Source organism: Lacerta agilis, chromosome 10 (genome assembly GCF_009819535.1).
Source record: "Lacerta agilis isolate rLacAgi1 chromosome 10, rLacAgi1.pri, whole genome shotgun sequence".
NCBI classification, from domain to species: Eukaryota; Metazoa; Chordata; class Lepidosauria; order Squamata; family Lacertidae; genus Lacerta; species Lacerta agilis.
The window spans coordinates 48,111,542-48,139,195 of record NC_046321.1 but is presented as its reverse complement, the minus strand read 5'-3'; the positions used below and the strand labels follow the sequence as shown (position 1 = coordinate 48,139,195).

General features: G+C 40.8%; 1 protein-coding gene across 1 annotated transcript; it reads right to left on the bottom strand.

Annotated features, from left to right (window-relative positions):
• On the bottom strand, window positions 1-25,158 carry YAF2 (YY1 associated factor 2). The gene is made up of 4 exons (XM_033161386.1): window positions 25,007-25,158; window positions 24,484-24,609; window positions 3,916-4,068; window positions 1-1,779 (listed from the first exon to the last, which is right to left on the bottom strand). Exons 1-4 carry the CDS (start codon window positions 25,030-25,032, stop codon window positions 1,542-1,544), a joined length of 543 nt encoding a protein of 180 aa, XP_033017277.1. The 5' UTR covers window positions 25,033-25,158; the 3' UTR covers window positions 1-1,541.
• Between the last annotated feature and the right edge of the window lie 2,496 nt (window positions 25,159-27,654).

The window sequence follows — 27,654 nt, the reverse complement described above, 5'->3', positions numbered from 1 at the left end:
TATACTCATAAAAATATTTTATTGGAAAGTTTACATAATACCGACTGGGACTGTAAATCTTGTTCTGTATCTATATATTGCTAAATGCATAAATGTTCACAACTATGTCAAAAACAAAGAACTGCATTTTTCCTATGATTTGCTCTATAATATTTAATAAAGGATTTGTTTTTCAAAGCAAAAGGCTGATATAGGAACAAATGTTATATATACACACTACTTGCTTATTTATTCACTCTGGTGCAACATTTAATATCACTGGCTTGGATCCAAAAGGCTGCACAGGGAGTATCCACACATACACACACAGAGAATGGCTTCCAAGGCTTACCACCTTTCATCTACAGCCCCCTGCACCACCCACTCCCAAGGCTCCAAAGAACTTTGGGAAAGGGATCTGTTGCAGTGCAATGAGCTATGGCTGGAGAAGAAAATGGAAACTGCAAGCCTGCATTAAAACTCTTCTGTAAACTTAAGGCTGCAATCTTATATGCACTATCTGGAAGTAAGTCTCACTGAACTCATTGGGATTTACTTCTGAGTAGACATGTACAGGATTGCAATGTAAGAGCCTCTTTGGATCCCAGCCTCTAGCTGAACTGATATATCACTATAACACTGAGCAAGTCTGGGAGAAGGAAAGAATAAGCCAAATGAGAACATTATCACGTTTTGGATGTATCAACAGCAGTTAAGATATTAAAATCTAGATTTTAAAAGAAAACAAAACAGAAAATGCCTAATAATTTGAGAACAAATTTCTGTTCAATAACATAGAATACCAGTGTATAAGGACAAGGTAGTACTATACTTGAGTTATAAAGCTAAACAATTAATGCTTGTAACAGATTTACTTATTTTTCCCTTGTAAACATTACAATAAATGTTCTAAATGTGTGAGGAAAATATTGGAGAAGCCAGCAACGTAATTCAGTAACAGTAATCTAGTAAAATGTGTCAGACATTGGCAAAAATTCATACAAATGTTTTTTTATTATTATTATTTAATATCATTTTTCCTATTCAACCACACCAAGTACCAGCAGGTGTTTTAAAGATAATCATTACGAAAAGTCTTTTGCAGCAATAGTTGATTAAGTTGATCTTTGACTTGCATACATATAACTATGTTTCACAATTCTCAAATAATACATATTTAGGCAGCTTGAACTATGTTATAAAAAAATTCAATTCAGTACATGCCAATAGTATAGAATCCAAGAGTTGTGTTAGAATTCACTAAACTAAAGGTGAAAATGGACTTACCAGTAACACTGCATCAAGAACATTCAAACCACATTTTCATGGCACCTTTGTATATGAAGATTAAAAAGTCATCTGAAAAGGTTTTGTAGATTGCAATGAAATTTAATTTCACTGCTGCACTTGTTTTGTATAAAACTGCATAAATCATATTTGAGTAAACATACAAATCGTGCACTGTGGACAACAAGTCATGAAAATGTGGTAACTGTTGGCAGAAGTTGTGTACATTTGCAAGTTTGCAGAGGAAAAACTAAAGAAACTGGAGTAAATAAACTTTAATGAGATTCTCCATTCAGTGATGAGGCTTCTCCTCTCGGTGAAGACGACCTGGACATTCCTCTCTCTGTATTGTCAGAACTAGAACCGCTCTGGCTGTGCTGATCCGCAGAAGCTGCACTGGAAGCAGGTGGCGACTTTGTTTTTTCCTTAAAGTCTGTAATAATGACTGTCAGATCACCAACAGTAACTTCCAAGTGTTGGGCGCTACTTCGATCCACATTTTTCAACCTGGGCCTAGAGTAATATAAATAATCAAGGAGGTAATTCAGAAATCATCTGAATCTCTTGTGTTAAGGTTATATTTGAAGCCGAAACATATGTAAGAAGCTGCCATATTCTGAATTGTATCATTGGTCTAGGATGACATTTTTTTAACTTAATCTGACAGCAGTTCTCCACGATAATAGATGGTTTTTCCCAACCCAATTCCCAGACCTTGGATTGTATCCAACACTGAACAAGTGGCTTTCCACTTGCTCAGTGGGACTTCCCATTCCTCTCCTCGTATTCCCCAAAGTCTATTCCAGAGGGTCCCCAAAGTCCTCTGTGGATTTAAAGGGCAACACCAGCACTTCAAATAGATGCTGTATGCTCCCTTTGGCAAGCTCCAGAGAAGAGTCAGGCCACTGCATTCTGGACCAGCTGAGGTTCTACTGAACTCATCCAAGTCAGATTACATAGAGTCCATTACTGTACTTCAAATAAGTTATGGCATCACCATAGTGGCAAAATCCTCATTTCCAAGGAAATTTTGAAGCCAGTAGATTAGGTCTAGCTGGAAAAGAATGCTCCTCTCTACTATCACAACCTGCAGTTCAAGCTACAACAACAGATCAAGGATCAATGGCAAGCTGAAAACTTGCTCTTTACTGGGGAGTGCAATCCTGTTCCCAACAAGCTGCACACCTATTCTCAGATCAATGTCTCATCTGGATGGAGTTTCATTCCCTTCATATGACCTCTCTTGGTGGCCTCAGGTAGACAGAGAAGGGGTGATAAGATGGGCTAATTTCAAATTCTAATTAAATAGTAATGGTGTCTACTGCAGTGGTTACTTTTATTGAAGATAATGTGGGCAGCAGAAATTTACACCCCAACACAAGGGGGTGGAGTTGTTTCATAGTTGGGAGTAATTGTTCAACCATGTTTAATCAACTGGCAAAGCTACCTTGTATTATAAGGCAATTGACCCTGGTTATATTACATATACAGGTATAACAACCATCTGACTGTATTAGCATATATTAATAAATATAGTTTAGATTCTGTAAAAATATACAGGTTTCTGCTGCCAGTGGAAATTCATTCCGCCATCTGAACCTTTGTAAAGTGCACAAGTAAGTGCAGTGTGCATATAGTTTGTCCAATTTTCAGGCACTTTATTGACTGACTGCAAATTTCCTTTTCTCAATCTGAGGCCAATTAAAATGTGTAAAAGGTGAAATCTCTGAATTTTGTTCCCTTTGTGTCTTACTTTCCACTTTGCTTAACTGCTTCTCACTATTAAAAGATAGGCTTTCATTACCAGAATTTTGAGAGGAGGTAAAAATGCTGGTACCAGATTTTACTAGAAATCAGGGTATATAATTATTATTTTTATTTATTAAATTTATATCCTGGTCTTCATCTGAAGATCTCAGATGCCATTTTAAAAAAAATAGATACATGAACGATGTGCTCAGCTACACACGAACATAGATACAGGTATTGTCAGGGATCTTCCCAGGTGCTGCTCATGAGTAACTACTAAGTCTCCTTTGAAGAACTGAAGTTATTTATTAAGCGTAGCTATTTAGACCGTTCAGTCACTATCAGAATCCGGAAGTACATTCCTTCTGCTACCCCCCCCCCCAACACCAGATCTTCGGCACTCTGAAACGATGTCTCCTGGGTCCTCTAGTCCCCCTGCGCTGTGCCTGTGTCGGAAGCTGTGGGCTAGCCTGACTGGTGGTGCTGTGTCTTTCAGCAGTGTCCCGGAGCCCTTGCTCCTCTCCCTCGCTTGGAGACGAGTCCTGTGATAGACTGGATGAGGAGGAGGAGGAGTCCGTCTGCAGAAGGGGTCCGGGCTCCCTATAGCTTCGTGAGCTGTCTCCCCTTGAAGAGCAGCTTTCCCTGCCCTGCTCCTGAGCAGGGCTTTCTCTCCCCCTCTCCTCATGAGTAGCTGGGATACTCCTGACAGGTATACTGTATATTAGGCCCTTTCTAAAGATACACACTTTCCTGTGGTGTGATCCAATCTAACAGCGGAGTACATAAACATTGCAACTATGTGGGTAGGGATCATTGTGTGACTCTTTACCCTTTTCTAAGAATTTTGCAGAGATTATCTCATTTTGTTCTCTAAGTAACAGAAAAGGTACCAAAGTTTACCTTGTTTTCTTGTGACTGTTCTTTTTGCTAGTCGTTTCCTTTTCACTTTTTTCTTTTTCTACTTTATCTTTTTTCTCTTTCTTTGATTGTGTAGGGGGCACAAATTGCTGTGTAACCTGTTGTGCAACCAGTTGAGAGACAGGTCGAGGTTTCCTGTGTGTAAATGGATGAGAGAAATTAAACTCCCTAGCATCAGTAAATGCAGTAAATTTCTGCACGATTTTTTTTTCTTTTTGGTAAATTGATCAGTTAAAAATACAACCATTCCACACAGAACCCTATTTAGATTTGTGAATGTAGGCTTCATTTTCTAAAGAACAACTAAATACACTTTGAAGTTCTTGAAACAGTGAAGCCTCTCCTCCCCTGACAACTTCCACTGGCACAAAAGTATTTTTAGTCTAACTAGACTAAAACATAATGCACATAGGAAGAAAGGAAGGTGTGTTATATCAAGTCAGACCATGATTTAGCTCTGCATTTTCAAGACTGGATACAGCTCTCTAGAGTTTCAGGCATGAGCCATTCCCAGCCCTATCCAAAAAAAAACAAAAAAACAACCCCAGGGATTGAACTGGGAACCCTTTGCATTTGAAGCATGTACTCTACCCACTGAGCTATTGCCATTCCCCAAGTCACAGGAAAATTCCTAAAAAGAAAATATCCCATCAATGACCTTAGATTTCTATTGAAGGGTATCCAGTTTGCGAAACTCTAAGGCTAGCCTTTTTTTGATAAAACCTCTGTGCGCTACAGTGGGTACGGCCACTTCACAATCTCATACACACACAGCCCCCTTCTACAGCTGATCCATGCAGATAAGCTAAGGGTGGGTTTTCCATCAAATGGCTGACTGATGACTGGGTAGGGGATAGTCTGCATCCCTGCTGGGCAGAAATATCTTAGACTTCTCCACCCACTTCTGTGGCGGTGTCTAGTACTGTACTAGATTTACCTGGAAATTATTTTTATTGCAGTATGTAAAAATATTTGCAGAAATGACAATTCAGTAACATACAGGTACAGTAAGCTGTTAACATACTAATTTTAAAATTCCTAAGGAACCATGTATGACATACATACATCCTAGGAACAATCATCTGAAAATTGTTAATGACCACCTTTAAACTGCTCAAATTGACTGATATTTTATCCATTCATTATATTAGTTGTACTTATTAACTGCAATTATATAGCTACCACATATCAGGTGTTCTTTGGGCAGCTCACAAACAATATAAAACTACAGTGGTACCTTGCATTAAGTATTTAATTCGTTCCGGAGGTCCATTCTTAACCTGAAGCGTACTTAACCTGAAGCACCACTTTAGCTAATGGGACCTCCTGCTGCCGCTGCACTGCCACTGTTCTTAAGCAGAGTTCTTAACCAGAAGCATACTTAACCTGAAGCGTACTTAACCTGAGTTACCACTGTATAGGGTTGTATCAACTGAGTGCTACTCAGAATAGCTGAACTGAAACCAGTGGTCTGCATCCAATTCAACTGACAGTAAAGTTTTCATGGAGGGATGAGGATAGAAACCACTTTCAGCAACTCTGCTTCTCACTCCCCTCCCCTCCTGCCCCAGCCTTCTCTAAATCTGTTCCAGAGTTAGGAAACCCTTCAGAGCAGAGTAAAAGACAGAAGGCTGCAGATATAATTTCTGAAAATTGCTTGCTTATCTGTTGCATTGCTAAGAGATTTACTGATAGCTGACAGCACCTTTTATACAACTGAAAGGATTTTAGTTTGTCATATCCACTGATTTCAATACAACCTATCACAGGTTAAATTTTTTTTAAAACAACTCAAATGACACGTTTTACATATTTTTTTGAAATTCAATTTTTTTACATAACATTTCACTGAATTAAAAAAGCAAACTACAAAAAGTTGCCAAAGTATTTCTTAGAAACTAGTCATTTAAGCTTACTTAACACGGGTGGCACTGTGGTCTAAACCACTGAGCCTCTTGGGCTTGCCGATCGGAAGGTCGGCGGTTCGAATCCCCGCAACAGAGTGAGCTCCTGTTGCTCTGTCCCAGCTCCTGCCAACCTAGCAGCTCGAAAGCACGCCAGTGCATGTAGATAAATAGGTACTGCTGTGGCAGGAAGGTAAATTGTGTTTCTGTGTGCTCTGGTATCTGTCACGGTGTTCCGTTGAACCAGAAGCGGTTTAGTCATGCTGGCCACATGACCCGGAAAGCTGTCTGCAAACACCAGCTCCCTCAGCCTGAAAGTGAGATTAGCGCCGCAACCCCATAGTCACCTTTGACTGGACTTAACCGTTCAGGGGTCCTTTACCTTTTACTTTTAATTAACATAGATTCTCTAACCAACAAAACTGAAGTAGAGTATTCTAACTTGTAGGTTCACCCTTTTAGGCATACAGTGATAAGATTCATTCACACCCTGAACAAGATAAAGCAATTGACAAATTTTAAAAATAAAATAAAATAATCATTGAGGCAGTGAAGACTGCCCCAATCCTAAACAAACAAACTAGCATGTTTGCTTGGAAAACTAGAGGAACATTGTTGCAATCCCAGCAAAGTATCATTTTTCTCAACAATAGTATAATCTATTGGTTCATCCTATCTAAATAATGTATGTATTGCCACAGCATGTTGACAGATTGGGCTATGGATTTCCTGTAAAGGAGAAAGAAAAGAATACAACATTATCTAGCAAATTAAAAGACTTCAAACAATGTGCATATGTAAAAGAAATACTTATCACAAATGTACAATTGTAATGTATTCTAAATAGCAACATAAAAAACTATGTGCTCAAATGTTTTCTTAAATATCTAAAAGGATGATGGATTAATTACTAATAACTGAATGCTAGCAAAATAGTCCTTGTGAACAATATTTGTATTATACCTCTCTTTACCACTCTTACTCAAAAACAAAGCAGCAAAATTTTGGCAAAATTGCTGTTTTACTCCAGTAGTGTTAATGCAGGGCATAGAATGCAGTTCTTAGGGTTAAGATCAATTTTTTGTATATATAATATTTTTATTCATTTTCACAATTAAACATTATCATCACACAAATATAAAAAGAGAAAATAAACCAAAAAGGGAAGATAATAAAAAAGATAAAATAAAAGGAAAATAAAACATTTTTATACCATAATAAATTCATATTTTGGGATTACTTACGTTCCCTCAACTTCCCCCCACTCCCTCCCCTGGTTCTTTTGTATTATCTTAATTTATACATGTCAATAATTTCCTCATCTTTAATTGTTTCTGAATTTAAACATTCTCCTTAATATTACAAGTGTTTTTTAAAAACCTGCTACTGTATTAACTTCCTTACAATGCTTTTGTAAATATGCAATAAACAGTTTCCATTCTTTTTTATATTTGTTGTCATTTTGATTTCTAAGTCTACCAGTTAATTTAGCCATTTCAGCATATTCTGCCAATCTTCTTTAGTAGGGACTTGTTCTTCTTTCCAGGGTTGAGCTAACAATATCCGTGGGGTAGTTGTTGCATACATAAACAAATTATTGTATTTTTCGGTATATCCATTCCTGTAATACCTATTAAAAATGCTTCTGGTTTTTTTAACAAAGGTTATTTTAAACATTTTTTTCAATTCATTGTAAATCACCAATATACCGGTAAAAAGTTTTTGGGAAATGATTTACAGGGTTAAGATCAATTTAAAGTGAAAATTGAATACAAGTTTAATTTTCTAAACAATGAAATACAAACTGAATCAATTAAGAGAGCATAAGATGTTACTGCTAAGTGACCCTAGCAAAAAAAAAGAAGGAAAAAAGCTCTTCTACCCTCAAATTGATTCACATGAAGAAACACAATCACCCACTAATCTTCTGCAAGCTACAATAATTAATAACTTAAGGCAAATCTTACATTTGGAAAATTATCTGAAGCTAGAAAATCCATATGCGATCAAAAGAGATTGTCAATTCATTAAATACACTAGGCATAAAAAAATAATGGTAATATTATGGAGGTAACAGGTCACATGTCATCCCTGTGCAAGATCCACTGAAGTGAATAGGATAGCGCTTGTATAAAGTATTCCTTGCTAGACTATACCTTGTATCTACTGACATTTAATTAAAGTTATTTATGTATATTACTGTAATTAATAAAAATCAGACTTCCTCACCCATGAGACTGGACTGTTATCACTGATTTTTTTCCTAAATTTGGTTTTAATGATACTGACTTTTATGTTGTATCTGTTTTTATTATACTGCTTTATTGCTCTATGTTCTATTTTTGTAATCCACTTACGAGATTTTGAAATATTAAATGGTTTAGAGATGCTTTTACATAAGGCTATAAACCGGTAGTTTGAAGGCTTAAATTCACATATCTGAACAGGGCTAAATATATGTAACTGTCTATTGGATCACAGCCTAAAATTTGTGATGGCCTGGGAGTCAGACTCTGATGCTGAACCTGAGGGATCCCAGCCTGCACAGGATTCCCCGCCTCCAGAAGCAGCTGAGCCGGGGCCAGGGCTTGAGCCTGAAGGATCCCCACCTGTGCTGGATCCCCAGGTGCAGGCATCAGCAGAGTCTGCTCTGGCTCCTGATGGGAGGGAGGATCCATTGCCTGCAGGTGCTCCACTCCCAGCCTCTTCAGAGGAAGCTGAGGCAGCCCCTGGGTCCAGTAACCCACCAGCCTCTCCTGAGCTGAGAGGCTCAGGACAGAGAGGCGAAGAGAGGTAAGTGCTTTCAGGAGGAGTGCTCGCCTCCAGGCCCAGAGGAGAGGCAAGTCTCCGGAGGATCAGGGGCGCCCTAAGCATAGGGCCAGATAAAAGCCAGCCAGACCCAGCCCAAGTTGCGTGAGCAACTTAGTTGCAAGCGTATGCTCAACCTGCAACCTCGTGCCTGCACCTGCCTTGGACCTTGACCTGCTCCCTGCCTCGCTCCCCGCCAGACTGACCTCCTTTGGACCCCTAGACCCAGGACTGGACTTGGACTTCGCTTCACGGACAAACCCCTGGGGCCAGCACAAAATTACTTGCAAGTACTGTATGGATTGTATCCCTTGGTGATGGTAAGGACTCCATCAGCAGAATGAAGAAGGGTGCAATTCTCAGCAATCCCCCTTACCACTCTCTGCTCTGTCCTGGAAGGTCCCCCACCCTCTGCAGAAGACTTAGAGGTCTACAAGCTGCAAGTGAAATAGCTGAAAATTGCTTCTCTATTAAACTGATTGAAACCTTGCCATCAGCTGAGTGACAGCATAAGATAAAACATTTTATTTCAATATCTATGGAAAGGTCACTACCAATTTCTGAAAGCTGCTTTGCCATTTATCTATTTATTTATTTTTGGCACTATGTAGACAACGTTCTGATATTTTTATTGGCATGCTCAAAATTGCTGTCAGTTCTTAGCCAAACATGTGCGACTAAGTTCATTTCATTAGTCTTAAGGAAACTTAATTATATTTAAAGATTTTAAGAATCATTATTATTGAAATTAGCTACCTTGCACAAGTTGCTGTGAAGATGTGTGGAAATATGTATGGACTGTATTATGCAATTTCCATCACTGAAAACCAACCAGAGGAGAAATGGTCTGGGTTACTAGCAGATATTTGCAGGCACCTATGGTGGGAAAAAGAGAAGGCTGGACAGAGCTGGTGTTTCCACACTGCATCTACTGAAAAGCTTTTGACAACCAGTGCAAACTGATTACAGTTCACATTCATTGCCAATGCCTACTGCACTGAACAACTATAGCAGGATGTATACGGCTTTCTGTACTACTGCTCAGTGGTGCTTGCCAGTACAGATTCTAGAATACTGCTTATTGGCAGTGGACAGGCTTTGCATGCACAACCACTGGATTTTAGTTTCTTTTTAAAATCATTTTATTAATCAGATTTATATCTACAGACATTTTTCTTGCAATTGTAAAAGTGAGCTTAAGCACCTGGATAACCAGATTTGAAGTTGGCTAAAAAGCAAATGACATACATGTCACCTTTGATCCCTGGCCCACAGAGTCCCTTGTTTAAAGCTCCACTTTAAAACAGCTTGAAAAACATGCAATGTCCTTGATTTACTCTATTTCCCAGAAAAGCAGTTAGGATACATTCTCATTATTACATGTTTATTGTAGTTATCACTAGCAAGAGCTGCAGCTTGCGAAGTTTTAATAATGTGTTTTATTTCTCACTCTAATGTTCAGTAAGTTTGTCTAAATGAACCCACATTATAAAATGAGGCACTATCTTGTACTCCATTACCTTGTAAAAGTACAGCAGCATGACCTTGGTCAAAAACAAGAGTGGTGATATGTATAGGAAGCACACCAGTGGAAATGAGATTCAGTTACTTCCTCTGCCTCACTCAGGGAACATTGCCCTAGGACAGACTGACAGACACACACATACACACAAAATATGGCTGGTCAGTTTAATTGCTAACAGTCATTTTGGCTGTTCTTAGCATAAATTAAAAGAATGAAAAAAACGACAAAGATGCTAGGAAAACACAGAATAGCAAAAGACAGTTAAAGAAAACAAAACATAGTAAGAACTAGCAAGAGGTTTGTATTTGTGATCTGAATTACTTGGGGCGTTAGGTAACAACTGAATACAGCTGTAAATAAAATAAACAATAAAATAAAATAACAAATTTGGAGGCTAGTGTACAGGATTATTTCTTGGCAACTTGCACAGAAGATTCAAGTTCTATTTAGAATTTTGTTCCTATATCTTCTAAGTCCTAAGACATAATCCACTTTTTACTGCTGAACACTTTGAAAATGTAAAGCAATTTCTTTTCTATATTCCTCAAGTCTTAAATTTTCAGTATCTTCCTGGAAGATGTAGACTTTAACTGCAATATTCTGGAAATCTGTAACTCTTTATTTTTCAAAACAATGAATACTAGCTGGCTATATCCTGCCCACCTAGCAGTTCGAAAGCACGTCAAAGTGCAAGTAGATAAATAGGTACCGGCTTTGTCATGCTGGCCACATGACCCAGAAGCTGTACACCGGCTCCCTCGGCCAGTAACACGAGATAGGTGCCGTAACCCCAGAGTCTGACATGACTGGACCTAATGGCCAGGGGTCCCTTTACTTTTACCTATGCATTCAGCAGCTGAGTTGTCTAGTAGCCTGTAATCCCTATGGGGCATAAAAACACAGCAACACCTAGTTAATGCTATGCTATTACACAATCTAAGAGACTATCAGCAGAGATCCTATAGAGAAGACTACCAGTAATTCAGCACAGGGCCACTAGAAGGATACTCAAGAATAGCACATCTGAAAGAGGGCTATAAAGTGCAGCACTGTCCTATTTTCTTGCCTTCTGATAAGAAAGCACAGGAGACTCCCAATTTACACGATATAAGTGGGTTAGAAACTCAAGAAGCACACCCTTCAACTAGAACCATGCTTATGATCTCTTCACATTATTATATAATGCCTATCCCGATTTCCAAGGATGAAGGCATGCCATTTTTTTTTAACCTTGTTACCCTAGCCTTTAGATTCCTAAAGTGGAAATTTCAGATGTGGTGGCTTACAATATCTTACAAAGTATATTGTGTGTATGGATGTTTCTGCTCTTGGGCCAGTCTTTCCTTGTATTTGTAGTTAATTTCTCTCCCCCTGCTCCCTTTCTTTGCATTACTAACAATTATTATTCATTTATTTGCAAGATAGCTGATACTTCCTGCATGTGGTCTGATTGCACCCTAAAATCAGAGTTCAATTTTTATTCCTGGGAAAATCTAGGGCACAGTTCCCCCACCCAGCCCCCAAAGGCCTTCATTGTTGTCCCTAAGCAGGTGTTCCAGACTCTCTTATTTTATTTTTTTAAGGCAGATCTTGAGCCCGCTTAGGAAGAAAGTTATGGGGCAAGATGGTCAGGACCTTTAAAGCAATTTCTGTGAAGTGAGTGTGAGCATAGTGTGGGCCACCTTTAAATTTTCTCTGATTCTGAGTAACACTCCCTGTTGCTATTAGGCAGCATCACCATCTGTGTGTGTGCACGTGTTTGTGTTATTTTATAACAATATTGTGTTATCTCCACAATCAGCAACACATAGCTCACTTCCCATGGTACGCATAAGATGGTTAGGGCTATCTGTCTCTCTAAGTTCATGTTATGCCACGCTCCCCTTGGCAACCATTTTGTGTTATCACAAACACCCAGCAGCCTTTTTGTGGCTGCCACCCCACAGCGCACTCTCAAACTTCAAAATGCACCCACTGATACAAAAAGGTTGGCCACCCCTGGGTTTAGGGCTTGCGTGGCCTGCCTATGAACCTGGTGTGATTGAGAATGTGGTTCATCAGTTTAGCTAGTGCTGTTTTAACTCCTATCCAGAAGGAAGGCAGCAGGTAGACTCAGGTTATCAGTCATCCAGATTGTGATATAACTAGTTTCATCACATGGTGATTCACCATATGGTCCTGAAAGAAAACTGATACATGATTATGGCTTCTTAACAAGCCAGCTGAAACCACCTGGTCAACATGAGAATCAATAGAGCAATGCCAGAACACTAGGGAGAAGCACAGAACCAACTCAGGATCTTGCACCTACTGGCTGGTGTTAGGGTTCCTTTCAGTATAGTTTTGTGTATACAAAGTCTGAACTAGAATGATTATATTGAGGACATAAAACATAAAACAATTGACCAAATGGTATCTTAACTCTAAACAGTATACACAAGATAGCAGAAACAGCTAAAACCTATACCCTAAACTTGAATTGTCAGTTTAGGTTTAAAACCTTCTTGTTACTTTGGCTGTCTCTTGCTGCAGTAAAAACAGCAAACAAGGCTCTGGTAAGACACACAGCTCTTTCCTTTCTTTGGACTGCAGCCAAAAGCAAGTTACATGAGCAGTAACTCCTGTTAGTGTTAAAAGCAAGCAGTGTGAAAGCATCAAACATCCTTTTATTGTCTTCTAAATGGTACCCAGAAACTAGTTTTTAGCTCCTTATTCACAGCTCCCTAGCTCCATTTTACTTTTCTTTCAAATAAAATAAATTGACTTTCTGAAGTGTGAGACAAAAAAAGACTTTCATTTATATTTCCAAAATTTAGCCGCATTAAAGATCTAACATCAAAACTGTAAGATGAAAACATCTGTAGCATATGTAATATACCATATATATTTGTTATTTGAATATTCCAGAAAATAATTTCACCAATGATTAACTAAAAGAAAAAAAAGATTGTCGTTTAACAGTGCATTAGAATCCTAAAGTTGAGTAATTCTGTAGTGACCAATGTAACATTGGTAAGCTTCTTTACCTATTTTGTATTTTAGCTAATATTATTTAACTCAAATTAACATTAAACTTTTTGTTATCTGCCTTGATCATCCATACAAAAATAATCAAGAATTATGCCACAGATACGGTAGTTTAAATGCCTTATTTTTATTGTTTTAAAAGCTGTGACCAATGTAACAGTTTTGCAACCTGAAGAATTTATAACTTAGAGGTGTTTTCTCTAAAAGTGGGAATCAGGATTTTTCCATTTGCATCAATATACATAAAGAACAAATATTTTATGGGCAAGTGTCAAACCTATGGTAGTGCTTATTGGAAACTGTCAAAAAATGTTTTCTGGAAAATGAACTGTGTTCAATTTTAAGATGAGCAATGTAAGATGTGAAAATTCATTGATAGCCAAGCCATCTACAAATAAATGCCTCCAAAGCAAGATTCTGTGCATCTCACACTTTACTAGACATTCCTAAGTTGCATGTCAGCATCAAGTTCATGTGGGAAGTCAAAATGCTCACAGCAACTTACGCTTGTTATTTGTTTCTGTTCAACCTAACCTATGTCATTTGCAGGGAAGACAAATGTCACAGAAGCCCTCCTATTTAAAAAGATGATTTCATACTAATGAACATCATATTCCATTACTTGGCTAACAAATTGCCTTTTCAATTTACCAGGCTCAAACTCAACAATAACAACTTTGTCAGATGACTCCAGGACATCAGTGGCTGCTTCTGCTTCTGCGCTTTATTTCAGCATAATCACATTTCCCATAGGGACATTATTCCCTGCTTATTAAGTGTTGTGAGTTGGGGAGGGGAGTAGGCTGCATGCTGAGACCCTTTTAATTCCTGGGCCCAGAAAATGTTAAAATCTAAGCTAGGATTCAAATTCCTGGGATAGCCAGGCTAACTTCCTGGTGAAATAATGGGCCATTAAGGTAACAAAGGAAGTGGCTCGGTGCCAGACAATAAATGGGTTGGCCCTTCCCCAAACTCGCTGATAGAAAGACAAAGGGTAGAATGGAAAGTTGCTGGGAAACGAGAACGAGAGAGAGAGAGAGAGAGAGAGAGAGAGAGAGAGAGAGAGAGAGATATGAGATGAGATGCTTGATTTCTGCTTGAATCTCAGGCTGCAGCTATGAAACAATCAAGACTCCCTTGGGGTCTTAATGCTGTGAACTCCTCCATTGTAGGCTCAGGTTGTGTATATGTATAAATTAACCATATATCATAAAGACACCACAGTCTCCACTGTACCTCATTCTGAAGGAAACACAACCCCTGGGATCTTGCACTGCTCAGAGAATGGGGTGGCATGCAACAATATACTGACACATAATTATAACATCTTTCTTCTAAAAGCAGTAACATATGTTCACTCCGCCCTTGCCAGATTTGTCTTTCAGACTGTAAGCTTTTTGAGGGCAGGCACCTGTTTTCTGTAAAACTCTGTAAGATGCTCTACATTGCTTTGGGGACAATCCTATGACAAGAGCCAGTGGAATGAGCAACTTTGGATGCAGCACATCTCCAATGGCATTAAGCTGCCAACATTAGTTCAGCCAACCATACACTTGCTTAACTTGCTCATCCTGATTCAGCTGAGGCTCAAGCCCACTCAGCTCAACCGCATGCCCTGGCTACCGGTGCACAACACTATTTTAAAGATTTGTTTTCCCTGTGACAGACCTAGGGAGAGCAACATCAGCAGCCCTGCTGCTGAGCAAAGTCTGGATCTGGTGTAACTGTACTTCAACTTAATTTACACCAGCTTGCTTTGGGCCAGTTTCTTCTGTGTAGGAATGCTCTCCTAATAATTACTACCATTTCAGAGAATAAAAGATGACAGACCTAAAAAGAGGTTTACATGACACCCATGTCAACACATTTATGCCAGGTAAGTTGCACCATTGTGGTGTTACATAACACAAAAGTTGTACATAAAACACATTTCAGTTAATATTCTTAATACCAAGAACATCAAAGTGGAGAAAAAAGTTAAAACATAGTTTTTCCTTTTCAATTGTTGGTGGAGAATGTTATGTGCTGTGTGAATAATCCAACACACACAACCAATGTAAATTTTATTGGCCTTAGCTTGTATGGTTTTGTTTGAAACATAAAATTTATTGTCATTACACCAATGAGAAAGCAAAACTATCAATACAATCATCATTAACCTTTTCTCTGTTGTCTTGGGAGAGGTCTTTCACTGAACTTTAGGGAGGGGAAATAGAGATATTTTGAGTCATACATGGTGCTGCTGTTGTTTTACTCACAGGTAAAATGTCATTTTGAAAAACAGTTGCCAGATAATGAAACTTTCTGAAATGATATTTAAAATGATATAAAACACATTAACTATACATGAAAATGAAAAATGAGTCTGTTAGTTGCCATTATCATGGAACTTTGCAGTTGTATTCCGATTTCCATTATTGTAAAATGGAGATATAATGCAGTAATGTTTAAGGAGTTATTTCTTGATCACTATGGTTTTTAATGGATATAAAAGTCATGGCTAGCAGCCCTCATCTTTGACCATATAAGCCCTCACAGTCCCTGTTATTTCAATTGATCCCTAGAAGAGAATATGCTAAAACTAAATAACAGCATAAAATAATCCACCAGTTTCTGTCAATACATCTGTGGTTTACATGCATAATAAAGTGGACATGGGAAGTTATCCTGACATAAACCACATTCATATGATTGCTTGGCCCATTAAAGATACCTGAATGACCCTGGCCAGAAAAAAATAATAATTATCTTGATAAAGTATAAAGAATTTCATCAAACATTTTTTACAAAATTGTGAATCCTTGTCATTTCTCTAAAGCATTGGTATGTTGTTTGCCAGTACAGCCATTTTGAATGATTGGAGGCTAATTAATGTATATCTTGAGGCAGAGACTGTAGAACAAAATAAGAATCACTGTGATCAGTTTGTGTTTCACTTTGGAGGTAAAATCTCTCATATCCGTGTTGACTACGGAGTAAGGAATGGATGCAACTAGGACAGGTGTTGCTGAACTAGGTTCCATCAACCCTGGTTACTAGCCATGGTTGCTGGGGTTGAAAGAAGTTATAGTTCAGTAACAGCTGGAGGGCCAAAGGTTATTATTATCTGTACTTGAGCTAGGACATTGTTGGGTCCTATTATGGACACTTTTCAGCTTATGAAGCCTGGAATTCCTATTTGCACCGTGACCACACACTTTTGGTGTATAGTATAAACACAGATGCATAGGACTATTGCAACCATTGTATTCTTTTATTTTCCCCACCTCTGTGTCAGACTGAGAAATGGCGCAGCGCAGGCAGACTAACTTCAATCTCCTGATGGTCCCTTCATAGGAGAAGATTCAAGTGCTGTATTTCCTCTTCAGTGAGTAACTATCTTTTAAAGAAGTTCTTACAAATTGGTGTAAAGAATTCAAGTTCTAAAATCTAAAGATTATTGCACCTGGACATGATAAGCAAGCAAGCCCAAATGATGGACACATGCTACCTCGTGCCATTTTACTTGGGTCTCTGTGTGTGCAAGCACACACATACTTGCTCAATACACAATGGGGAATCTTCTATTTAGTGTAAAATAGTATACTGGAAAGTTCAGTTTTTTTAATTATTATTTTAAAACAAGTATCTAGCTATTTTGGTTTTGAGAAGCAACTTGCAATGGAAGAGAGACAGATAAGCAAAATGTATGTGGTTAAGCATTGGAATTTCAACACTCTTAAATTGCTCTTTCTCCTTTGCTCAGGTATCTATAAACTAGCGGTAGTTAACCTGTAGTCCTAAATGTTATTTGACTGCAGCTCCCATCAACTACCGGTATGTCAGTTGGTCACATTTGCTGGGGCTATAAGCAGTTGGGAGTCCAGCATCTAAAGGGCACAGATTGGCCATTCTTCTAAAATCCATCCTTTTTCTTTCCTTCTGCCCACCACAAATATCTAGTGTGACTTTCACTCACTCACAATGGGATTCCACTTCCTCTCTTCTACACTTTGGGTGTGCATGTGGAGCACATTCTGCCAATGGTGCCTGTTCCACTGGTGGATGGGCACCATTCAATTTCACCCAACTTAAAACTGTAAACTTAGTAGCAGAATAAATTAAACTGCCTTAACTCTTCTGCCAATAATGTATATCTTTGGAAGCACAGAAAACTCAAAGCAACTGTCAAAATATACATCAATATTTTCAATGTTATTTTTAAAAATTGGGTATAAAGGTAAAGGTAAAGGGACCCCTGACTATTAGGTCAAGTCGCGGATGACTCTGGGGTTGTGGAGCTCATCTCGCTTTCTTGGCCGAGGGAGCCGGTGTACAGCTTCCGGGTCATGTGGCCAGCATGACTAAGCTGCTTCTGGCGAACCAGAGCAGCGCACGGAAACGCCGTTTACCTTCCCGCCGGAGCGGTACCTATTTATCTACTTGCACTTTGACATGCTTTTGAACTGCTAGGTTGGCAGGAGCAGGGACCGAGCAACGGAAGCTCACCCTACTGCGGGGATTCAAACCACCGACCTTCTGATCGGCAAGCCCTAGGCTCTGTGGTTTAACCCACAGCACCACCCGCGTCCCATAACATTGGGTATAAATAATGCTAAACCATAATATTCCTGGTTTTGTTGCAGGCATTGATTTGATGTTAAAACAAAGGAAAAGTACCACCAGCTGAAATAACTTCTTGCAAAAATGAGTATTTTATTGTAGATGTATCACATCTCACAGTCTACCAAACAAAACAGAATTGCCTGAAATATAGTGCTAACAAAATATATTCCAGTGTTCCAATCTACAGGAGATATGCAAGCCCAAATGGCTTCTGGCTGCAGATCTTCTTCAGTGATTCTGAACTATGGGCATAAATTTGATGAGCATTGAATACTGCATTGCTTTCAACAGAATGCACATCCAGATATACATCCTGTCCACGTTCTGGAGCAAGTACAGGTGATGAAAGCATAAGTGTTTTATGAAAATTAAAAATCACATGATTAGGTTTTTCATAACTCCCATGTTTTCATAGAACACGAGGAGAACTCTGCTGGCTTGTATCAATAGTCTTATCAAGTCCAGTGTTCTGCTCTCAGCAGATGGCATTATGAAGACAACAAGCAGTGAAATCTAAACAGGCCCCAACATGATTATCACTGTTATTGGTGCACCTTAGATTTATTTTGTGAAAACATGAAATTACTTTATTTATCTTCATTGATAATTATTGAATTTTCATGCACAAATGTTTTTACTTTTAAAAGTGTACAGGGACTTTCACAATTAATCTTTATTTTACAGTATTATGCAGTAAATTTCATATTATTCATACCTGTCATATAATCTAGAACAGAGTAAATGAACACTCATAATCAGTAAGCACATATATATTAATAAATACATAATAAACTGAAACTGCAAATTTCTGAGGACTTAATTACTAACATTTCTCACCACTGAACATTTAACAGATTGCTGTGTAGCCTAGTGCAATATTTGGCAGTGCTTTTACAATGCAAAGCAATGCCCTTTGGGAACCATCTGAGGCTATCACTTCCACACAGAAGGCACTTATCCTCAAAAGCACAATAGCAAGGGAATTTGTTCACTGTATCACCTGGCAGTTATGACACCATACATTTTACAGAATACCGATCTTCTCAAATCTGAACACCAAATACGGTTTCAGACCTGCAAAATCTATTTGCATTTCATTTTATTTGAATGGATAACATGTAATGTCTTTCATGTGCAAATTTAGAAAACAGTGTCAACATAGCTGCTAGAAACCTGATATTACATCTGTATACAGATTCACCCTACAGCAATGCATGGCTGCAGAATAACTACCTATGTATGAATGTGAGAAGACTGTTACAGTATATATAGTTGCATGACTGACATGGACAAAACTGGTCTTTTTGTATACAGTAGCAGCACAAGTTCTAAATGTTTTGCTTGCTTCTGAATTTACCCCGTAACATTTTATGCAAAAATCATCAATATATATGACCATTTCCATGATTACTAAGCGAATTCCCTCCAAATTAATGAGTTTACCAAAACTCTAGGAATCACGAGTTGATATCAAATTCTATCAAAATGTATGTATCAAATTGAAATCTCTGATATTCTAAGGACTCTGGTGACTACATAATAGTTTATCACAACTGGAATCAGTCTCACAACTCTAATGCTGCTAAATTAGTGTTTTAAAAGAAAATTATTATTGGTATCTGTCAATAATTTAAATATGTTGCTTTTTGCATCTCTATCCAGGGAACAATAAAGTCAGACATATACAGTATTCCTGATGGCGACAAAATTCCTGAGATCTACGGATGAAGAGCAGTATACAAATTAAATAAATAAATAATATTTGTAAAATACTCTAAACCTAGGTGAGGCATAAAATAGATTACACCCACCACTTTTCAGAGTCCCACCATCCCCTACCAACTAGATGACTAGCAGTCCAAGGACTGTTTCCACTGAATCCTCCTTTCTGAAAAAGAAAGTGAATGGGACTTCATGATCTCTGTACTTGGACTATTTAACAAAATTGGTCAGGGGTCCCTTTACCTTTTTAACCAGAACCTTCAGGTTTCCATGCCAGATTGGTGCCGACAGCCTTTCTTGGATAAAGTTTGGTGTGTAAGGAATTATCAAATCATTTCCATACAGTGTAAGTAAAGGCTAGAGGAAGCCAATGCTCATTTTATCTCTTTCTAGATCCCTGACCTCTCCTACTCTTTTCACCCACAAAACCATTTCCCCTACCTCTTCCACTGAGGCCATTGCAGCAAGAACTATACTCCTGTGCCCACCAATCTGAGAGCAAATATGCATGACCTTACTATTCTGTATCTGCAGTTTACAAAAATATTTTTCATGCCTTGCGTAATTTAATGTGTAATTTCACTATTACAAGTTAAGGTGATGGCCATGAACTCAGCTAGAGCTTAACAGGGAATAGAAAATTTGGTCTGTTAATTAGCCATGATAAATAAATGGAACATTCATATTCAGTGGCAGTATATCTCTGCTTATCAGACACTTGAGACAAAACTAAAAAATAATAATGATTGTAACTTAATACCTTGCTTGTAAGCTTTCAGAGGCATCTAGCTAGCTGCTGTTGGAAGCAACATGCTGAACTAGATGAATCTTCATCTAATCCAGCAAGGCAGTTCTTCAAAATCTGTCACTTATTCAAAAATTTTAATATCTCCAAGGACATAATGGGAGGAAAAGAAAATCCACTTGTGATGCAGCTGAATAGTACCAAAGGCAAGTAGGAAGTACTGTAGAACACCAGGCAGGTTTCCAATAACCAGAAAAAAATAGTCCTTGGTGCCAAAACTGCTTTATTTATGTATTTATTTTACACAGTGAGCTGCCAGCTATAATAATGGTGGAAAACATTAAGCATAGGGAAGCCAAGAGAGTACTGTATACAGGTTAGAAAGATCAGGCTAGCTGATGTTTTACTGAAAATTCATAATGTGGTATCCAGCTAAGTCATAATCAGATTAGACCCACTGAAATGAATAGACTTAAGTTAGTCATGGCTGAGCTAAGTCCACTGATTTCATTGTTCTACTCCAAGTATGACTAGAACAGTGTTGGCCAAACTTGGGTCTCCAGCTGTTTTTCGACTACAACTCCCATCATTCCTAGCTAGCAGGACCAGTGGTCAGGGATGATGGAAACTGTAGTCCCAAAACAGCTAGAAACCCAAGTTTGGCCAACGCTGGGCTAGAACCACTAAAATTAGTGAATACTAATTATGCCTGAACAAGGTACAACCTGAGTAATTTTGCTAAATCTCCACTAATGAATTTAATACACTTTGGCACAAATATTCATTATAACAACGTATGAATGAAGACATGGCTTTTATTATAAAACTGCATCCTGTAAGCCTTGATTAGTGGATGCAATCCTATGCCTTCTTACTTGAAATTAAAACCCATTAAACTCCATGTGATTTGTACAGGATCAAGATGCAGAACTGCAAGCCTGCAGACATGTATATTATATTACACACACACACACACACACACACACACACACACACACAGTTCTCCTATGACTTTTTCAATCTGGGGATATCAGTTCAGCATTATGGGAATTGGTGTGTGCTGAATCTAGGGCAGGGGTGGGTAACCTCTTTTGTCCCAAGGACTTTTAACTCTTGGGAAGCCCTCTGGCATCTGCATGCCAGTAATGGATGTGGCCATCCCATTCTCTCACAAATACAGACACAGGATGCAGACCCTCCTGTTGATCCATGCTGACCAGCTGTTCAGAAGGGGTTATCACCCCCTGCCTGCTTATCAACTGATCAGTCTGATGACTGATGAGAGGCTGGGTGGAGAGGTTTAAAGCACGCTGTCCGCCCTAGTGCTGTATCTTTTTCTTTCTTTCTTTCTTTCTTTCTTTCTTGTCATTGCCAAAATTGGCAGTCTTGGGGGAAATAAAAAATTCCTGTGCCAGGAAATAGACATCCCTGATCTAGAGCTTTGGGGTTGAGTGTAATCAATGTACACATCCAGAAGGTGCTCTTAGATAAGTGTATGAAGGCTAAGGTCAAATGGATGGTATTAAAGAGGGTATGCAGGCTTTGGAAGGGGTTAGTATGCCTGTGATAGATGGAGTTGAAACATCCCTATCTCCTCACTTTTGGATAAACTAGTCATAGCAGTAGCCAGGAAGCCTTTTTTTATCGTCTTCCTAGGCCTAGTCTCTTCTTGGAGAACTGAGACCTGGTTATGCTGATGCATTCTCTTGTTATGTCCAGGATTGACTACCTGTAATGTATGCTACATTGGGACTACAATGTAGACTATTTTGCAGCTGATGTAGAATGCCACCACCTGCCTCTTACTGAACATTGGAAGGTGTGAGCCTATTCAGCCAGTGCTGCAGCAACTATACCACTGCTAGCACATTCCTGGCTCAGTTCAAGGTGATGATGCTTAGCTCTAAAGATCTTTGTGGCCTAAGATCCAGAGAGACTGTCTTCCCATATATCAGCCAATGTTGCACATACACTTAAGGGATCAGAGCTTGTATACTTTCACTTCACAAATAACAGTAGCTACCAAGAGGGGGCCTTTAGCACAATTGCCCTGAGGTCCCCCCTGTTGATAGCAGAAGGTGTTATTCCATCTCTGCCCTGTATAAGGTTTAGAAGATATATTGTCTCTTATTATGTCTAGGTGTATTGTTTTACATTGGTTATAAATATTGTTTTAAAATTGTGTTTTATTTGCTCTGTGAGCCTCAGCAGGCAAAAGTAAAGCAGCATATAAATATTCAATTAGTAAATATGTAATCATTCATGCATATGCTTCAGTGCATTAAATCTCAGTCACAGAGGTTTAATAAACCTGTGACTGACTGGACTCATAAGTACAATACTTCCACATTTTTCCTGTAATACTGCTGCACAAAAGACTTGTTTTTGGATTGTACAGAATTTTCCAAGCAATGGAATGCATCTAACCTATAAGGGGTATGTAATAACCTAAAAGGGTATATAATGAATTTTAAATGGGCAAACAATATTGCTGAGAGTAAAATAAACATTTCTACATAAATAAGCCATCACCTAACTGTCACAATCATGACACAGTTGTGCAGATAGGACCAGTCTTCATTATTAATGGCCAGGAATCACTATGGGTGGGGAATGGATTTACCTTTCCCCCCAGGAGTATCTCTGACTATAACCTTTTACATCCACTTAATCTATGTAAATGGATTTTATTTTCCTCCAGGAATGTAAGTGTTGTATGGAGAGAAAAACCTGACATCTGCTTATATGTGGCCCAGTCCCAGAAACAACTGCTGGGGTGGTCCTCTGACAGGAAGCATCTGCCACCATTGGAGGAAGATGAAGAGCATAGGAAAATGCGTAACTTTACCAGTATCTGTTGGAAGGTAAAGGCAGAATGTGGGAGGTGAGGATGAGAAGTGGAAAATATATATGCTTTAAGTTCCTAGATCCCACATGTAACCAATGGAAGGCCAGTGTGGAAGCAAGAGTTATCTTCTTAGTCAGCACTGTAGAAATGCCCAGTTGTTGACTTGCTAGCGGCTCTTGTAGTCATCAACAGCCTATATGCCAGGAGCTGCTGTGCAGATAGCAACTTTATGCTTTCAAGGTGCTGACTGAAACAACTCCTGCCTCAGCCACGGCCTCCCAAAAATTACCAGTAAAGGCGTGTTCCCTCACCATGGTAACCCCAAAACAGTAGTTGGCAACTAATCACCTCAGCAACTGCCATTCTCCACTCCTCATTGGCAGGTACCTCCCAGGGATTCTTCCTCTCTCCCACATATCCCACCCAACATTAGGAAGGGCATTTTGCTATTAAGGCAAGACATGACAATGGCCCTCACTTCAGCAAAATATCAGCAAGTATAATATATACACAAACAACCAAGAAACTGTTTGATGACACCCCCCTCTTGAAGTATTCTAATCCACCATGGTAAATAATTACAAAAGTCATCTTTTAAATCAGCTAACAGGGCTACACAGTGGGCTATAAGCAGGCCTCAAGAAGAAAATCAAAGCCCTTATCCATTTCTGTCCTCCCTTCAACAGAAGACGACTTATTTTTGCACAACGTGTACAACGGACAGCATTCACATTTAGTCAGTTTAATGGTTTGGGGTTTTTTTATGTACATAAGGAATGCTATATCACCATGAGCAGGATTAAAAACAAACAGCAAACACTGCAGACATCTGCACTGTTTGTATGATCACAGCAAAGCAAAAAAAAAAAAAAGCTGAGGAGGGAAAGGAGCTTATTTTCTATCCCATTCCAGACTGCATGACTGGCAAATCAAACCACTTGAGGGTGGTGCGAGAGAACGTGTGCCTTTAAGTTCACAGAAAAGAAATTATCTCTAAGCTTGGAGGGGGGGGTGAGAAAGAGACCATGTTTACTGGGCAAGGGCAGGGAGAGGAGAGGAGCGGGAAGGAAAAGCAGACGGAGGAGGAGAGAGGAACGGAGGAGAGAGCTGGTGCCTGCAGCGTATCCACTCCCTCTCCTGTCACCCTCTCCTGAGGAAGGAGGAGGGAGGGAGTGCAATAAATAATAAAAAGCCTGCCCTGGTGGCTATGATGGTGGCGGCGGCGGCAGCCTCCGGGCTCTGCTCTTCTTCCCAGCCGGCGGCCCCCGGACGCCTCTCCTCGGCCAGCCCCGCTCCCTCCCTCCCTCCCTCCCGCCTTGAGGATGCGGGTGTCACCAGCGCAGGCCTCTCTGGGCCGCTCACTTACCGGGTGGAGGTGCCCTTCCTTACATCGCACATCATGCACTTGAAGGCCTCGGCGCTGTTCCGGAAAGTGCACACGCTGCAGTCCCAATAGCCCTCGTCGGAGGACGGCTTCGGCTGCCGCTTCGGCCTAAACACCCCCCCAAAAAAGAGGGGGGGCGGCGATAAGGAGGAGGAGGAAGAAGAGGAGGAGGAGAGAAGGAGGTTTAAGGCACAAAACAAGACATCGCTCCCTTCCCTCCCTCCCTCCCACTCGCTCGGGGCCTCGCTTCGACCCGCCGCTTGCCAGCTACCTCTTAGCCGCCGCCGCCGCCTCCAGCACCCGCTCACCGCCATTCGCTGCGCTGAGGGGACGCCGACGAAGGCTTTGGCAGCAGAGGGGATGGGGGGGGGGGAAGAAGCGGCGGCGAACAGCAACGGCAGCCCCCCCCCTCACAGCGCCGCCGCCGCCGCCGCTTCTCCCCCTCAGCAGCGGCGGCGGCCTGTTGCGAGTCGGCGCCCGCTTCCCCTCCTCCCCGGCTCCTCACCTTGTGGGGCTCTTCTTGTCTCCCATGCCGGCTCCACAGACGCGTCTCCAGCCCGGCGCGGCCCTTTGTGTATTTGTCAATAAGGAGGAGCGAGCCGAGGAAGCGGGGGGGGGGGGGTTGGCTCTCGAGCCGAGGCAGCCAAGCGAGGAGGAGGAGGAGGAGGAGCCGCCGCCGCGCACAGCGCGCGCCGCCGCCAACAACAACAACGGCCGTTCGCTGCTTTACTGCGGCCGATACCGCCAACTACCGCAGCCTCTCCAGCTGTCGGGGGAACTCCTGCCGCCGCCGCCGCCGCTTCTCCTCTCCTCTCTCTCTTCCACCCCCCCTCCCAACCTCACGCCTCTTTCTTCTCCCTCACGTGTCCCGCCGTCGCCAACCAGCGGCAGCCCGCAAGCCAGGCCAAGGCCGAGGCGCCCCAGACGGCGGCGGTGACAACCCTGAAGTCGTTCGGACTGCGGAGGGATTGAGAGGAGAGGCGAGCGAGAGGAGGATCCGGTGCTTTGACAAGAGGACTCCGCTGGTTTTTTTCGCGGGCGGGCGGGCGGCCTTCCTCTCTCTCTCTCTCTCGCGCGCAGATAACGCCTTAGGACTTGGCACAAGCACAAACTTAGGAGTTGGCACAAGCACAACCAGAGAAATCATAACCTTCCCTGTGTGCCGCATTCATTAGCACCGAAGGAACGGCGGCGTCCCACTTCCAACCTCAGCCGCAGTCGCTGAGGTTGGAATCCGGATTGGAATCCCCACACTTCGCTCACCATGTAAAACCAAAGTGCCTCATACTTTTGGATTCCGTGTTTTTACACACACACACCCCGTGGAAACCAGTCTTCCAGCGAGGGTTTAGTGCCGGAGCCAATGGAAGATTCTTTATTTCAAATTTTTCCAAGGCCATCCTCTCCCCAGGTGGCTTACATTGGATAAACATAGAATTCCATTAAAAGGAAGCATTAAAACATACAATTTAAAGCCGCAGTTTAAGCTAAGTAATAAGGTAAAGGGACCCCTGTCCATTAGGTCGTCGTGTCCGACTCTGGGGTTGCGGCGCTCATCTAGTGTTACTGGCTGAGGGAGCCATTGTACAGCTTCTGGGTCATGTGGCAAGCATGACAAAGCCGCTTCTCCAGAGCAGCGCATGGAAACGCCGTTTACCTTCCCGCCCCAGCGGTACCTATTTATCTACTTGCAGTTTGACGTGCTTTGGAACTGCTAGGTGGGCAGGAGCTGGGACCGAGCAACAGGAGCTTACCCTGTCGCAGGTGATAATAATAATAAGTAACTAAGTAATAGCATTCATTTAATAACGACCAAAGACTCCCGACGCTAAAACATTTCGGTTGAAATCCAAGGAAAGCTCTTAAAAAGCTAGCATATCCATCCATATCTCTCACAGATAATAACTATACAGGGTAGAAGCTCACAAATAATAACTATACAGTCACTAATGCCCACCAGCCTTACAGTACTGATCTTAAAGGTGGGAACAGGAGTAGCAGCTGTATTTTAAACAGGGCTGCTTCATATATGTGTAGGTGGCCCAAATAAAGTCAAAGCCCCTCTTAACACCCATGTTAGTGTTTCAAACCAGATCAGGCAATGGGGAGTGATGCCTTGAATTCAAAAGACAAGCTACAAAGTAAATGTGTAGCTTGCCCCAATGTCACCTTCCGTGTCAACAGTAAGGATTAGAGAATCCATACTTCAGCCATGCTTATTTCCTTAGGCACCAAAACAGTTGAAAATACCCCCCTCCATTCAGTATACGGCTGTGGCTATGTCATGATTAAGGGATGACCAATCTGAATTGGATGTGGGTTATCTGTATAAGGTTTACTAGTGCTGTCCTATTTTATTTGTGTATTCTTCTGATTTTTTTTAGTTGTATAATTTTGTATTGAGAAATGTTTCTTCTGACTATCGATCGAATAAAGGATATGTATGTATGTATTGGATGTGGGTGGCACTGTGGGTTAAACCACAGAGCTTAGGGCTTGCTGATCAGAAGGTTGGCGGTTCGAATCCCCGCAACGGGGTGAGACGGTCCCTGCTCCTGCCAACCTAGCAGTCCTTATGCCACCTATGCACTCTGAGAAGTCTATTCCCTCAAAATACAAGGGACTTGATGGTGGAGAGGCCTCTGTCCCCCAATATGTCACCCCTTTGGGCCAGCATACAGCAAGGGGTGGGATGGACCCTCTACTTGTGGGAGAGTGGCCTCGGAGACCAGAGAGAGGCATAGAGAATTATGAGGATGTAACTAGCAGCTAGAGCCCCAGATGCACAGTAGGTGTTTGTGAGGGAACAAGAGAGGTGAGCAGGTGGGGTCTTCTGAGTGCTCTGTCTTGGCCTCCCTCATCGAGAGGATGGGAGGGCTGCAGGGACTGGGAGTTTATTTCCTTCTTGAGTGTTGAAATAAAAGGAGCGTGGTGACATTTTCTCCATGCATCCCAAATTCCCTTATTTGGTGACTTCCTGCAATCAGAGAGGATTTGTGCTGGCCCTGTTGTTCATTGGCACTCACTGTCCATGCAACCAACACAACGCCCAATTGGTGGGCTGTGCCAGCTGTTTGCAGAGGATGTACAGGGGCACCTTAAACTGGTTAAAGTGGGAGAGCTGCTGAGGTTTTGGGAATTATCTACATAAAG

Bases quoted from the DNA above. Each gene is read 5' to 3' on its own strand.
- YAF2 (XM_033161386.1), bottom strand. From the start codon at position 25,032: ATGGGAGACAAGAAGAGCCCCACAAG. The intron at 24,610-25,006 runs GTGAGGAGCCGG...GGGGGTGTTTAG, and splicing joins GACAAGAAGAGCCCCACAAG to GCCGAAGCGGCAGCCGAAGC. The intron at 4,069-24,483 runs GTAAGTGAGCGG...ATTTACACACAG, and splicing joins AGGAAGGGCACCTCCACCCG to GAAACCTCGACCTGTCTCTC.